The following is a 16,689-nucleotide window of genomic DNA, read 5'->3' as shown; positions in this document are numbered from 1 at the left end:
TTTGTTCTGACTTCTGAATCCTGGCAAACATGCAACAGCTGAGAGCCAACAGAGAAATGAGAAAACTAGATTGCAGTCACACATGGTATCTGAACATTTTATCAATATTGACTTCACATAAAATGAAGTGTGAAGTGAGAATTTGAATGAAATGAAGTGTTTTTTATGAATCTGAATCAGACCCTTTGATCATATATGCACACCTTATACAGAACTCCAGTCTTTTTTTACTATGTAGTCCACTTTTGAACTTTGGGTTAAAAATCGGCAGAACAATTTATAGATATTGTTTTCTCTATGCCAACAGCTCTCTAATACCCGAGTTTTGTAAAACACCCAATATTTCCCTCCTCGTTTTATCCTAGTCTACCTTGGTAGGGTTGGGTGGATGTCTTACTTAATAACACATCGGGCCAATCTGCAGTTATAACTTTGTAATTACAAGATGTTTGAGCACACACAATGTCGGAATGTGGGACCTATACTGCTCTCTTATCAGCGGGACCCACAGGTTATTAATGCAATCATTGTAGGTTAACTAAACTCATGTGCTACCAGCTTGTATTGCATAGTCCCTTTGCTAGGAGACCTAGTATATCCTCAATATTTGTAGACCATTTTATACCAAAAAAAAAAAAAAAAGGCCTCTATCACGATTGTTTAAGTGCAAGTGCACTTGATCACTTGAAATATTTAACAGTTTAAACAGAAGACACATTTTCCCCTATCTAATGGCTAAATTGGTACTGTGATCTGATTAATTAAAATGTAATTTACTTAAGCTGACATTTCTTGTGAGTTATGACCCTGTAAACCACTGATACACCTTTGTATTTAGATATTTGTAGTAGAAAAGGAGAAAATATACATGTATGGCTGGACTGGGGAATCAAACCCAGGACCCCTGTGTCACTAACCAGGTGCTCTATCTCTGAGCTAACCAGGCTGATATCCATGGTCCATATAGTCCAAATTTCTACATAATCAAATACAGTTGAGTCTCAATAAGTAAAGTATGTTAGGACTGTATTACACAGTTAAGACATCTGATTGTTCAGGATATCAAAGGTGAAGTCCAAATTAATTTCAAAGTCAGGACACATCTATGTATGGTATTTGACATAATTATCGACATTTGAAATACCAAGGTTCAGTAAATGATATATTAGGTTTATTTAGATTTTACACAGATAATACATGATACTTTCAAAATTATGTTAGGCCATCTTTAAAAAAAAAAAATTTGTTTGCCAGGTAGCTCTCCTGACCGACTGACCAAAAATGGACCAACTCAAAACTTTGTTTAATCTCCAGGAAACAATAATTTTTTTTTCTCATCCCATTATTAACTATTTTAACTTCATAGTCACAAGTGTTTTTGAGTTTTAAAAAAAATCCCCCTACATACCTACCCAATATAATCCTAAGTCGGGTGAGAGCAAGCAAATATTTTTGTAAAGATGGCCTTACAGACTCTTTTGAATGAAATTTCATGCTTAATAATTAAAAATGAAAAATTAACTACTGTTCATGATCATGAAGACAAACTCTGTCTAAAAATTTAACTCAATTTCTAAATTGCTGACATCCAAACTAAGATGGTGCCACCATATATATAATCTCAAACATCAGATATCATTTCAGTTGTTCTGTTAAATTGGAGACAAATATTGTGTTCAGCAGTAGAGACAAGGTAAACCTTTGGCCTCCTGAGAGATTCTGACAGTAGGTGGTATTATTCCAGTACACAAGGAAGATTCATCTGTCAAAAATGCAGTCAACAAGAGAAGATAATACAGCACTAATTTCAATGACCCAGCAAATTGCATAAACAAATTCAATCTGCATGAAAGACATTGCTATAATGGGTCTTGTCATCCAAAAAAATTAAATTATCTGGTAAAATCAATGAGAATCAATGTGCATAATAAATGTGACCAATATGATTTTTCCAACCTGATTTACAGCTAATAACCTCCTATACATGTGCTATAGATGGCAAAGTTTGTCACTCTTGTGAAAGGTAGATTCTCAACCATAGTTTTTCCAAAAGATTCTTAATATAAAACATAAACCCTTAAATTGGGAGAAAAAAGAATCCAGGTACAAGTAACCCTTCTGGTAAATTTAATTAGGACATCTACATAAAACTTGGAAAACAGTTTTAAAATCTATATTATAAATCAGGACAAAAAATCCTCCAATATTTACAATGCAAAGTACATTGACACTGCTGCACCAATAAAGAGACATTGCTTTCATTTATTTCAAGAAGTACTGACTGACTTGTACCTAAGCTATTAAGATACAGATAATATAGACTGTACACGTCTTAAATTGAACCTCTCAACAGCAGTAAATATAAGGACAAATTTTATTTCACAATAAAAGATATTTAACATTCCTGTTGAGACAACTCAATCATTGGCAAATTGAGTTCAGCTGTCAAATTAGGCCAACTTGAAACATTAAGAGGGAACATTCCTTTTAATTCAAATTTATGTGCTTTGGAGTCCTGCTTCACTGGTATGGGGGTATGATTTACTCTCTGACAATGACGAGGTCAGCCTTTTGAACACCAGGAAGAAGTAGTTTCTTCTCTTGTCAAAAAGTCATGAACTGTCATTCCACAAATGAAAACTCCATTTTATCTTCATTACTATCTCATGAACATCCCAACACCTTCTGGTTTTATAGTCTGACTTGAACCATGACAGTGCAAAATTTTTTTTCAGTAAGGGATTTATGTTGTCATTACAGATTTTTAATTCACTTAACACATTTATCTACACCGCCGATGAATTTTTACACCTAAACGTACCTGTGTGTTTTAAATAAATTGATTCCCAGTTGAGATTATTGATTTTACAGAATCTGCCATATTTGGATTTTTGTGGGCTGTTTTAATATACATGTTGGTACATTCACGTTATGGTATACTACGGATTACTACCTAGATACATGTCCATTTCTGGTATTCAAAGATTTCTGGTAAATCAAAGCATTAAAACTTCAATGGAAATGTGGGAAAGTGACAATTCTATCAAGGTAACCCATTCCATGAAAGCAAAAAATATCGATGGATTTTAACCATTATGTCTGGCTTTAAAGTGATTTGTACATTTTGTTATGATAAGAGTATAATTCTAAAATCAATTTTTCCCATGGCTCATACAAAAGAAAATAGCTAGTTTACAGATTTTCCTAAAATAAAACTGTCGAAAAATAAATAAAAATCAGGTAAAAAGAATTAAAGATTTTTAAAATCATACCTTTCCTTCCAAATAACTCTTCCGCAACATTAGCAAAGTAAGTTGGTCTGAACAAATCGGATTCTGACTTTCTACTAGCCCTAGATCGTCTTCTCTGCTTTGAAGATGGATTCATTTTCTTCTCCATTAAGTAAATAATCCAGATCAAAAAATATCAAGGTACCATTTAAGGTTCCTCCATTATAAATACCTCCTTTTTTATTTGCACTTATCTAACACAATTTCAGCATTGCAAATCCTGATATATAAATCATTATCAAATATTAGTTTCTCTTGGTAAGAAAGGATCTCCGAGGATTATTCTATCATTGAACAAGTCTATTTTTTGGAAAATCCAAACACATCAAGATTTAGACAATCTCTGGCACTCTTGGCTCTTGTCTCCTGTTCACATGCAATTTGAGAACCACAATGCAAAAGATCACCAGAATTCCTTTGGAACATTCAATACCTGCTCAGAAATAGTCATCAAAGGCTACGATCAGCACAGTCGACCCGTAAAATTGACTTTAACAGAACAGAAATAATCAAAGAATAATAGCTGACCTAAAGAACTTTGTTCCTGGCCGCAAAAGAATGTGTCATTATTTGCAAACTTCTGTTGACAAAACGTATTACCAGAAAGAGATCTTACACAACGGTAAATCAATTATCAGGTAGCTTTAACTATACATGTATGTAGAGCAGTTGCCACCACACAATCTAATCAGAATCGCTACTGAAAAATCAGCTGGAAAAACTCAATACAGTAATAATAAATTAACGCTGTAATGTTTATGAAAGCCTGGTGCCCCAGCATCTGAAACCTGTGTGGGCTGAGTTCCAATTAATCAGTCCAATTTCACCCACAAAAGGACTAAAACAGGCTCACTTTCTGCTGAGCGTGTAGCAAGTATCAAAGAGCGATCGTACTGATTTAGTCCGATACAATGATCTAGATAGTACATCACACCAGACAACAATAAAGATCAATACATTGCTGCCTTTATGTAGGTCTTAAATACTTAGAGCATGGCAGTGAATTCACTACAGTACTAAAGAAGCTATGGGGCACATGCAATATCTTAATCAAATGCCTCAAAATCATCAACCAAGAAAAACCTATGGCAATTGATCCAACTGTTTCTGGTCTGGTCGATGTCCAAATCTATCTCATTTTTGATCAAGAATTAACACAAAGATCACTTTTTCTGGTACATATGAACTGATTATCATAAGCATGTGTAAAATGAGTATCTCCTTCAGACTGTTCTTTGAGTACATGTATAATTTTGGATTGGAATTCATACCTATACATTCTATACTTCACTAGTTCATATACCCCCCCCCCCCCCTTTTCAACTTCTGCAGCTTTAAAATCAACTGTCAATTATATTAATGCCATATTAACATGGCATTTATGATTTATTGAATCTATTATTTCACATTACTCTGTGGCATATATTTTCTCAACAAACAGTCAGCTAATTAATTTAGTCCTTTTCTGCAATGCAAATTGGAGAATTGTCTTTCTGAAGCAGTAAAAGGGTTGCCACGTTATTTTGTGGCAGTGTGTGGGTAAAATATATATATTTATGTGTGCTGCTGATTTGTAAATTTTTCCAGTTGTTTCCAGAATTAACTGTACTATTCAGATCAGTGAGATTCTCAAACATTTCACTTTATTTTATCATTGTAATATGAATAGGTAGGTTATGATTTGTTTGAAGGTCTTGAAAATCAAAAGAAGATGTATGGGATTGCTAGATAAAAGTAGATATATGAAATGATTGCAAGGTATCAGCATCTGTCATCATTTCCTCCACTAATAACATGTACACAAAAGCCTTAATAAGGCTTATTAAAAATTAAAATATGTGATTCATCATTGTAAGTATTTTCCAATAGAATAGAAATGAAAGCCAGTATACAAAATGATGAACAAATATCACACAACAATGCCATGAACCAGAAAATATGATTATCATACACGTATTATAAATTGCTGCTTTTTTTTATGCTGATTTCTAGAATAGATACTTATAAAGTAAATGACTTTGTACTTAGAATCCTAGTTTATTGAAAATAAAATAATTACAGTCTGTGTCCACAAAGTTTACCAAAAACCCTTAATTTATCATTTATATAAACATTATTAAGAGAATTTCTGCACAGATCTAAGGATAGAGGATAAAATACGTACCGGTACTTGTTAATAGCCATTTGATAAACCTACCGTTTATACCTGCATGTGCATATTTTTTTCCCAAGCACAGTCCAATATGTTTCAAATATGCTAAAAGGATTTTTTTTTCCTTGAATGGCTATGATATTTTTAAAATACTGCAGTCTGGGGTTCAAATTTTTATGCTCAAAAAATACTTTTCTGCAGAAAAGTTCATGGATCAAAGATTCCGGTTTTTCTTCCTAGCTCTTTGAGTTAACATTTAGCTCAATAATGTCATATGCCAAGAGCAAAATAATAACTTTATAATCCCTTAATACAAATTAAAAAAAAATTTAAATAATAAAAAAAGAGCAAATATTTCTGCTTGATCAAAAATATCAATATTGATTCCAGCAGAGTAGCACTGCATTTCAAAATCATCTCATCCAGAAACTGTACACTGCTTCCATGCTCTCAGACAATTTGATTTATCTCCCTTACCTGGACACGAAACATGGCGCTTATGGAAGTGTCTCCCAGCCTGCTGAATAAAATGTTGCCTTGCTGCTTCCATTATCTCAGAAGGAAGACCAAATTAGGTTTCATTTACAGTTTCTTGTGTAATCCAAGAGTGTATAAAGAGAAATTTTCACAGTACTAGTCCTAAAGAATAGCTCAAATGTGTTAATGGCAAAATGATGGTAACACTATGGGTGTCATCTTGTAATCGAGGTATCAAAGCATCGGTTGAATCACATGATTTTTTTCCCCATCCACTTCATTGGGCAAGGTTAAAAAGAGAAAATTTGTTGATCAATCCGAAGAAGCCTTAAAGCTTAGTCCATGAATCTTAAGGACATTCCCCTCCAAACTTGCAATCAATCTTAGTTTTTATTTCAAAAGCAAAAGGATTTGTCTGTAATTTCACATATCATGTATCCAAATCTGTACTCTACATGAAATCACTGAAACTACGCATTTTCTACAGACCACTGAATCAAAACAATAAACAGGGTACAGAAATAAATTCAACATACATGTACACCCTGAAAATCCTTTGTTCTAATATCAGATTTCCCATTGGTATTTTCAGATAAGACACACAGTCAATAGGTGACTATATACCTTATATTTACAGTGCACAATCAGTCCTTGATCAAACAGTTATTGAATCAGCAGGCATTATGGGCAAAAAAAGATTTTCTTTACAATCCAGCACATGAATTGCATAACACTGTCACTTTCTAAAGAAATTTCAATGCAATAAATCTTTTTTCATGGTTAACAAACAGTGGCAGGGTTAAAAAAAAAAGTCTTGATTTCTATCAATCAAGGTCAAACGTAACAGCAAAAGTTTCCAGAAAAAACAAATTTTGTAAATCCCTGCTATAGATAGTTAGTATTAGTCTATAAGACTTCTACTGAAATATAATGTACGTTCTGATCAAAATTTCCATAACTTGGTAAACCACAAGGTAGATATTACCATTCTAAACAGCAAACATCACCAGATATTCATAATCATATTAACACTCAGTCTGTCACATGTATATTCCAATGTAAGTTAGTACACACTCATAAAGTACAAGAAAATGACATCTTAGTAAAATGGTCAGAAAATCAAAAGCTATTCTCTGCACTGATAATTTCACAGAAAAATTTCCCCGTTGTTTTTATATGTGATCAAATCCAATGTCCAGTAAAAAAAATACCACATGTGTGTTATACATGCGTTGTCATCATGCATTTTTCCAGGTTCAATCCTTCACAAACCTGTTAACCAAGGTTTTAGATCAATACATTTAGATATGTCAAAGGATAGAAGAGGACACAATAGTGTCTGGATTCCTAAGTCTTTCTCCTTCATTTAACATTGTACCAGACATATTGCTTAAGTGCCTTGGCTAAAGTAAAATTCTCATTTATTCAGCATGGGACTAAAGTAAAACAGATGATTATCTCCAACGATGGACAAAAGAACAAAATATTTGACACTGTCAGCCCCCAAGACATAATGCCATTACAGAGCTGTCATTTTCAGTTGTTAAATTCACACCTAGAGCATTCATATTTTTTCATGTTTGACAGTTATTTATGGCTCTTCTTAGAATCAAATACACAAAGCATAATGCCTAATTTGGCTTTCACAACAAAATGTGATACTAACTAAGTACAGAGGTCTTCTTGAACAAATTTTAACATTATGAGCTCTCCAATTTTTTTTTCTCTCGCAAACTAATGAAACTGCATGTTTCAATGTACCTCTATTTAAAATATATGTTCAATGTAAATAAAAGAATGGCACGTTCTCAGTGAACTTCTGTATTTGCAAAATATCAAATAACCCATTCTACATAAACAGGAATGCAGGCAAAACCTCTGCAATATCATCAGAACTACCTGGTACAAAATGAAAAAAAAAATAACTAATGATCTTCTAAAATGGAACCATGAAAATTTTCAGAATTATCCTGCATTACTAGTAAATTTAAATGTACAATGATTTAAAGATATACATACACACACACATATATATATATATATATATATATTAACATTCTACATGTTGTCATGCAATTGCTAGAATAACAAAGGAAAACAAACCTTTAGGTCCACAATGTGCAACCATGTTTTTACAAGCTAAAAGTCTGAATTGCTCAGTCACTATAACATATGTACAAGAAAAATAACTATTGATGAGCAGTGCATATCTAATTAAACTGTATCTAATGACCTAAAACAAAACACAAGTCATTCATCTGATTATCCATCATTACACATGCATTTTATTATTTCCCTTTGAGGGCCCCTTTCTGAGATGAACCAGACCAATAAATGGGGGTCATCAAAGATGTAGTGATTGGTCAGATAAAAAAGGTCTGTGATCTGATGTAATCTTGTCTATCATGGCCCAGTGATCTTAAGGATGTGAGAAACTAGCTGTCCTATATATAGTCCAGATATTGGCCAGGTTTGCTTGAAGATTAATGATGATATGATGGCAAAGAAATTTTTGGACCAGAGAGTGAATACAGAAAAAAACCCAAAAAGTAGACCAATGATTAAGCACCAGGGTGATTAAGTAAAACAATCTTCTTTTGATTATTTATAATGACTGGATTTTCATATTTACTCAAGCTATCAAATTTTTCATTAAATGTCAGATGAGCTATATATTTCATAGGATCCCACTCTGTCAAAGTACCTAATCCTCCTTCTCATGACAATATTGACCATGGCCATCTCAATTTTCAGGTCAATGTAAGGAGAACAGCAAACATTTATCAAGGCTCATATTTATTCAAAGAGAACCTGCTACAGAGATAGTTTTTCCTGTTTGGATCTGTACAGTACTATATGGTACTCTGTAAAACTTACGCCCACATTGCTACATGACCGCTGTCCCCAGATACAAGCTTGCATGTATAGTTCTATCCCTACAATACTGCTTAACTATGAATAATATGATATCAATATTCATGGAGATGTCTGTAAATTAAATTATTATAGCTTTGTGTATTTATTTACTGTAATAAATTGTACTATTGATCAAACGATTGTCTAGCACACTGTAGATCAGCAGACATGTAATTGACTGATAATGAGGGGTCAGTACCAAATCAATCATCGTTAAACATAGCCCCCAGAAACACAAAACACTGTCCATATTCCAACCTAAACAGCACTCTGCTTTTTTATGATCTTAGATAGCCCTTTATCAAATACAGTTTCTCGCTGAAATGCATTTAGTTGGCATGTTAGTTATGCATATTTCATGCAGTCATGATAAAATTTTCTTCACTAATAAATCTCTTTCTCTGATGTAAATTAAAATGTGTGTGGGTGCTTTCTGATCCCCATGTATGACTAGCATTAGTTCTCATTAACCCCTTCTATGTACTTAGATAGGGCCTCGCCAAGTTCTCATCTGGTCAAGCATGGAAGATGGAAAACTTAGAAGCAATTAGACCTATAGTCTAAAGAACAGAGGAAAGTTTTTTGTCCCTAATGAACTAATTAGAAAAATCAGATGAGGTTTCACTTGCAATTGTCCTATAGATCAATCTGATCCAAAGCTACAATAACAATGAACAAAAAAAAAGGAACAGACAGGACCAAACATATGAACATATCAAAGATACCATTGCCTTTCTTTCTGAACATAATAATCAATGGAAACTGATCTTTTTGTTTATAAATGGAAATGCTCATCCATTCTTTGCAAACAATGAAGGACGGAAGGCGGTGATCTATAAGGATCGTTTTTCAGTTGGCATATGAAAAATAGCCATTCGGTGATATAAAAGAGTAATCTGAAGGAAATATGTCTCCAGGGAGGGCAAATTTCCTACCTTTAATGTTGAGGGTGTTTCCTCCCAAAAGGAAGCACTCACAGTCCAGTGGTAGAGGTGTTTTGGAGGCCTCCACGAATGCATTAATTCTGTTGATGTCCATTCCCCGCCTCTCTAGAATGGGTTGAATAGATGCCCTGCAATATTTTACCATTTTCAAACCTTAAAAATTTTATTATTCATGGTCATGATCATATCAATAACCTTCTGATTTTGGACAAGTTACCCATAAATTAATAGATTTTTTTCAGAATAAAACATACACATGTGACTCTAGAATTAAAATTCAAAGTGCCACTGAAAAACTTTAAAGATTAATATAGTTCTAGAGATCACGTTAGAAAAATCTGTATTTTTCCCACTAATTCAAATGAAGTTTTCTTAAGCCAAAATTTTTTCGTTTCCTGGGGACAAAATTTTCAAAATAAAAATTCGTTTTCTTTCATTCTTTTTTTTGAAGCAAAATGTTCTCTTTTTCTGGTTTCACTTCTTTGTCTTATATTATTATTTCATACTCATTAAATCTGAATAATGTTTTAAAAACTTTATTATAATTTATCATAAAATGTTAATTGATAAAGTATTGTAATGAAAAGAAATATATTGTGTATCTAAAACAGGGGTGGACCCCAGAATTGACATTAGAGGGGAGCATCTGATTAGGGACTTGAGGCCGAGGTGAGGCCCCCAGTGGGTTCAAGGCTAAGCCCTGGTGGAACCCAAGGGCAAAGGTCCCAGATACCCATTTATCAGGAATTTGACAATTTTAAAGGGGACAGGGGATAGTGTGTTATAAAGTTACAAGCAAGTTTGGGCGAAAAGGGGAATTACTCTATTTTCTTTTTCTACTTGATTTAGAAACTGATTTATTCAATTATTAATGTGCGTGAGAAAATAATTTTTTTTGGACATATATTTTTCGAAATATTTTCAACAAATTTATAGTTAGTGCTTTGTTCATGATAAAAATTTCATATTCATTTGTTTCCTATATATCCCTTTGAGAACATTTCACTTAGCCAGTGGATTAGTATGGCCACTGAGCAGCAAGGGATCTTTCTTCATGCCAGCATCTACTTCAACAAAGAACCTCTATTTCTACAGACTCATTCAAGAGACCTGTCTCTTTATTCCACAGAGGGATTCGAGCCTAGGATTTAAGGATCAGTTCCTTACTCCACAACTCTCTCAGAACAAATTAAGCCCTTTGGCCTAACCACTGTGTCACACTGGCAACTTAATTTCAAGCTAATTGTAATAAATTGTAATAATTCATCATATCTGTATAATGAACTTTGTTTAAGTATAGCAGTTTGCAATACACAATTTTTTCCTTACCTTTTTTTGACTAATGAAAAATGTTCCGGGAAGTACTTAATATGACAAAATTGGACATTTTAGAGATAATTTATTTTGGAAGTTATCTCTCATCAGAGGCTACAGGACACAAAATCAACTCACTTATATCCATAATTTTGTTATATCAGAGTTCATTATAATCATAAAATTTAACAAGGAATTGCGAAGAATCTTGCCCATGTCTGTACTCAAGTTCTAAAGATCTTGAGACAAAAGTAAACCTGTTTGATTTATCTAGGAAAAATTCAGGAACAAGCCTAGCTGACTTACAGAAATCGAGCTTTGAGCAATTGAAAGTCACCTGTACCTAGCAAGTCTATTCATGCTAAATGTTGATTAAAAGTATTAACAGGAAAGTCAGTTCTTATTTAATTAAACCTGCAAATGCTAGTAAGATACTTTGAAGTATACCTTAAACTGATGCCTCTTACGGCAGCCACTACTTCCAACTCATTTTCAGATACGTCCACAAATCTGATGGTGAAGCATTCATCACTGATGGCAGACTAAAAGTAATATTACACAGACACTGCATTAACTCAAATTAATACTAAAAAAAAAATATGTATTCTATCATTTTCCATTTAAATCATATTATTTACTGTATTAATATACTGGTATCTGTATTGCACATTTTTTAAATTGAAAAAAAAAAAAAACCAAACAGTTATAACAACATATTTTAAGTAAAAAGATCAAGCAAATTAAATGAAATCTGAATGCATGCATTCACAAACCAGTGAACAATCTTTCAATTAAGGTGTATATAAAAATCAATCTTGTGGAACATGGATTGATATTATCTGCACCAGTTTGCACTTTGCATCATCAATAATGAAGAGATTTTTATTTGAAAAATATCCCTTTTTAACGGTTATACACTGTCGCCTTATATATTACACAGTACGTGTGTTTACAAACCCTTGAACATAAACCATAGAATTATGAATCCTAGCTTGCTTGCATGGAAACATTTTAATCATGAAAAAAAAATATTTATAAAAGTCTTTTAGCAAAGGGAGGTGTTAATAATATAAATTTAGATGGAATGGGAGGGCTTGCAAAAAGTATATATACATGTACTTAATATACATGTTCGTATATCAAAAGTAATTTTAATGGCAAAATGATTATTAGAAAAAGTTAAGGATTAAAAGTTAGTGTATGAGAAAGAGAATTTGTTAACAGAACAAAGTCAGACATTTACACAGATCTGTTGCTAAATCCATGGAAAGAAAATTTCCTCAGTACAAATTTAAAATACAATGGCCTTTTGGTACTACATGAATAACACATTATCCCAATTTTGTTTCAAACAAAAGAATGTCAAACTGCAGAATTTTACATAAGTTTCTGTATATATCTGGGTATCTCTGTGGTTTAAAGTGTCCCCTTGGCAAACTCTACATCAGTTCAATCCAACCAGATGGTTCCTACTTCTTCAGCAATTTTACCCTAAAATGCCCTTTTAATTTTATAAATTACATATATTGTTAAGTTGAAACCAAAAGTTGATCTGTAACATTATCAGTTACATTCTAAATGTGTTTTAACCCCTTAATTGGAGACGAATACTAAAAAGGAAAAAGAGATTTATTGTGCTTTTTGTTGGATTTACCTGCAACTGTCACATGACCAACATAAGACCAAACAGCAAATTACACTAATTATATTTTATACTGTAAGATATCTCATTAAGTTGTACATTGTGTGCTAATAATGAGATACATGTAGTCATATATATAAAGTTTGTGCTTTGTGGGGGAATCCTTAGTGACGTATATTTTCTACTTTTAGACACCTTTGATTGTTTGTGGAATCCTCCTGAGAGGTCCTCAGACATACGTCTATACACGAGATCACTCTCCTCCTCGTCTGAGTACAACTCGCTACTGCTGTGGTGTGATTCCTAGAATCAAGGAAGTAGTAGGGATCAATAGAAAGTGAAGGGTGTGGATCAAAGTTCTGTGTAGGTGGGGGTTAGTATAAAACAGATGCAAAGTATCCACACCTTATTACCAACAACAAAATCAATATTAAAATACAGTATTTGAAACATAAGCAGAAAATATCTTTACAATTATATAATGTATGAAAGCATTTTACTGTATAAGCAAACCACTGCAATCTACTGTGTAAATACTTCAAGAAAGATAACTGTTATTTTCCCCTTTGTTTCACACTGTGCCAATGAACTCACGTCTGTGTGCCTACGCTTTAACTTCAAGGCTTTTTTTCTCTTCAGTTTGAGTTCTGCAGCAGAGGGTGTGGGTGGTGGACGAAACCTAAATAATACCAATAAATTATAGAATTGGCTTATCTTATTTTTTTAGTTCATGCGAATTCAAATATTGTTAAACAAATGGGAAAATTTAATTAATTTATCTTTAAGCCAAAAAATTCATTGAACAATATTTGAATACAAATTAACTGTTATATATACAATACATCTAACCAAAAGTAAATTAAAGCTTTCAACACATCAATTCCGAGAGATTGTACATTCTTGATTTTCACATGTACAATTCAGTATCAGTACTTACACTAAAAATGTTCATTTTATCAGAAAGATAAAGACAGAGCAAGAGGATTAAATTAGACATCGTTACGTTAGTGCGAACTATGTCTTATCTTTTGTAAATCTGTGATTATATAGAGAACATGTTGGAGTTGTGTGCAGGAAAATTAACTCTCACTTGTCAGCTCATTGACTCTCACGCTTTACGGTAAATTCGACGATCAACAACCATGTTTGTTTAGCACAGTCCGCTTTCTCTCAAGGTGCATGCCAGTTGTAGTATAAACACAATTAACTACTCATGTCATTAAAAAGTAGGTGTCAATGCTAAAATGCAATAAAAATTTAATCATGGCGGTCGTCGATTTTAACCATGGCACAGCTCGTTTAACCAGGTGGGCCACCATGGTAAAACCCCTTGTGGAGAACCCTGCTTGAAGTTTTTTCTCAGTCCCTTCAAGTTCAAGACAATGAGGTTTGACTGTAGTTATATTATTAAATTCCATAAAGTCCAACTAATCTATCCAGAAAGAAAAGTTTTGGCAATTACTAAATTGAGGCCCAAGGGCCTTAACTGTCACCTGAGCATAATACAACACTGTAAAGGATCCACAGAAGTATGAATTAAAACAAAATAAACTGATTATCATAGACATCATTAGACGAAGCTTTGTTGCCAAAAAGCAAGAGAAATAGGATGATCAGGGATAAACAAAATTATAATTAGTCTAGTACTCAGTACAAATCTTAAAGTAGCTATATTTACTTGCCTGACTTGCCCATATTTGTCACTATCACCACCATGCAGACTAAACAAAACAATAGTGCTTGAGTACTATTAGTAAGCACATTGACCTCAGTCTTTGAAGAACATTTAATGTACAAACACAAGGTATTTTGTCTGATTATTTACAAGTCTATCTGACAATTAAAACTATGAAAGTACTTTTAGTATTATAAAAATTCTTGTATATTTCTCTTATTCAATTGATCTTTCAATAACATTATTTACAGTGATTAATTGTCATAGGTGAAAAGCAAAAGGGAGTAACTTCTCTCAGTAGAATACAAAATAGAGCCCCGCCCAGCATCAGAACACTTAATCAAGGGGTCCAGAATTTCAAAATCTGTTAAAAATACCTTTGCCTATTACAACTTTGTACTCTGTTTGCCACCTAAATGCCCAGGAGCAGAGAAGAAGATTTTCAAATAAATAATGTATTTTCACTATAGATTCAATACAGCTCCACCCTAACAGTAGAGCCCCCTAACCCAGGAGCCAAGAAACTCAAATTTTGGAAGAGGCACACTTGCTCATCATACCTATGCATTTAGTTTATCTGCTAAATAACCAGGAGCAGAGAAAAACATTTTCAAAGAAATAATGCATTTTCACTATATAATCAATAGAGCTATAATTTTCACTATATGTCAATAGACCCCCCACCCTAACTCCAGAATCCCTGAACCCAGGTCCATGAATTTCAAAATTTTGGTAGAGGGCCCAATGCTTATTACAATGCAAACAGTTTGCCTGCTTGATGTTCAGGAGTAAAAAAGAAGATTTTTAAAGAAAGCACTAATTTTGATGGTTTTAGCCCCACCCCTCAGCCCCCAGGGGGGCAAGAACCATAAAAATCTTAACTTTTGTACCCCTTCACCCATCGATGCTATATGCCAAAATTTGTTGAAATTGGTACAGTGGTATAAGAGAAAAAGCTGAAGTTTATGACGGAAGAACAAGCACAATGACGGACGGAAACAGATAGCAATAGGTCACTTGAGTGACTCAGGTGACCTAAAAATTGAAGATGAAAGACATAATACACAGGAAACTTACTCATGGACCTCTGGCTTCTTGATATAAATCCCGTCCACGTCGTCTCCATCCTCTGGCTCAGTGTGACGACGATTTAGCTCTGAATGAGATTCCCTCCGAGTTCCAAGATTGGGAGATGATGATCCACGTCCAAGCTGAGCCAGACCTATAAAATCGAGTTTCCATTTAATCACACATTAAACGATGCTTCGAAATAAGTTCTAGAAACACAATGACTCTGCCAACCCGTCACATTTACAGTGACAGAAAACTATACAAGGATTGCAACACTTGATGGTACTGACTCCTATTTCACCCTGGGAAATCAACTGGATATGTTTACAGTCCATGAAAGAAGTTTTGGAGCTTTTGTAGCCAGGGTACATGTGTAAAGTTTGAATCACAACGATATGGTTTACATGCTGAGAGCATTCAATCTGATATGGGATACCATCATATTTTTTATAGCAATTAAATTGTTCAGGTAAAAGTGTCACGTATTGAGAATTATTAACTCACAGAGCTACACAGTGATTTAAAACAGGTTATCAATCCAATTATCGGAACAGTACAGAGAGTTTATTTTAAGCAGTTTATCAAGTTTATTCAGTATTGGATCAGAGGTGACATTTTGAACAAAGTAAGTTGTGTTGACACAACGTCCAAATTTAACTTCAAAAGTTTCAAAAAAGCAATCAAAGCAGCAATAAAGACACCGTTCTTCATGTGCGGTGTCAAATACTGAAAAAAAAATCTCACACTCGCCACACCACGGTTTTTATCAGATTGGTGGGTTCTCCTTATCTAGCTTTGCATCTAAATTTAGAAAATATTCTCTCTGTAACTGACTCAACCAAACTTTACTTAATAATGACTATCCTTCCCTGTTAAAACTCCTTGAACCAGAAGTCTCTGATGAGACTGTAGCTCTACTTGTTCTACTTATAAAGGAAGATAAAAGTAGCACTTGGACTTGAAAGTTTGCAACAGCAATAAATAGAATAATGATCCTTGGTTTAGTCTCTTTTTGTGGCAAGATTTATTGCAATTAGACTAAAACTGTAGGAGGAGTAGCCTTTTAAAACAATTTTACAGAAATTTGGATTTAAGTAACCATGGCAACATCATTCAACAAAATCAAAAAACAATAACCACAATTATGTATCTCTGTGTAGTCTACTTGTATGCCAAGTTATACTGAAATCAGACAAAAAGTGTAGGAG

At 33.5% G+C, this 16,689-nt stretch overlaps 1 protein-coding gene across 5 annotated transcripts in view; it reads right to left on the bottom strand.

Moving 5' to 3' along the window:
• Window positions 1–16,689, bottom strand: part of LOC133171891 (pleckstrin homology domain-containing family G member 5-like) — a 62,216-nt gene that overhangs the window by 27,702 nt on the left and 17,825 nt on the right. For 4 of the 5 annotated variants that reach the window (XM_061306688.1, XM_061306685.1, XM_061306684.1 and 1 more), the window contains 5 exons: window positions 15,488–15,632; window positions 13,330–13,414; window positions 12,931–13,038; window positions 11,541–11,635; window positions 9,771–9,907 (listed from right to left, as the gene is read on the bottom strand). In XM_061306688.1, the coding sequence (XP_061162672.1) occupies window positions 9,771–9,907; window positions 11,541–11,635; window positions 12,931–13,038; window positions 13,330–13,414; window positions 15,488–15,632 (570 nt within the window). The remainder of the gene's footprint in view (window positions 1–9,770; window positions 9,908–11,540; window positions 11,636–12,930; window positions 13,039–13,329; window positions 13,415–15,487; window positions 15,633–16,689) is intronic. The other variant, XM_061306686.1, reaches the window with a different exon arrangement.

This window comes from Saccostrea echinata, unplaced genomic scaffold, assembly GCF_033153115.1.
Source record: "Saccostrea echinata isolate AGI-Se365-2 ecotype Australia unplaced genomic scaffold, CSIRO_AGI_Sech_v1 ptg000054l, whole genome shotgun sequence".
Taxonomy (NCBI): domain Eukaryota; kingdom Metazoa; phylum Mollusca; class Bivalvia; order Ostreida; family Ostreidae; genus Saccostrea; species Saccostrea echinata.
Note: the sequence above shows the minus strand (reverse complement) of the source record. Positions and strands in the feature narration are given on the sequence as shown.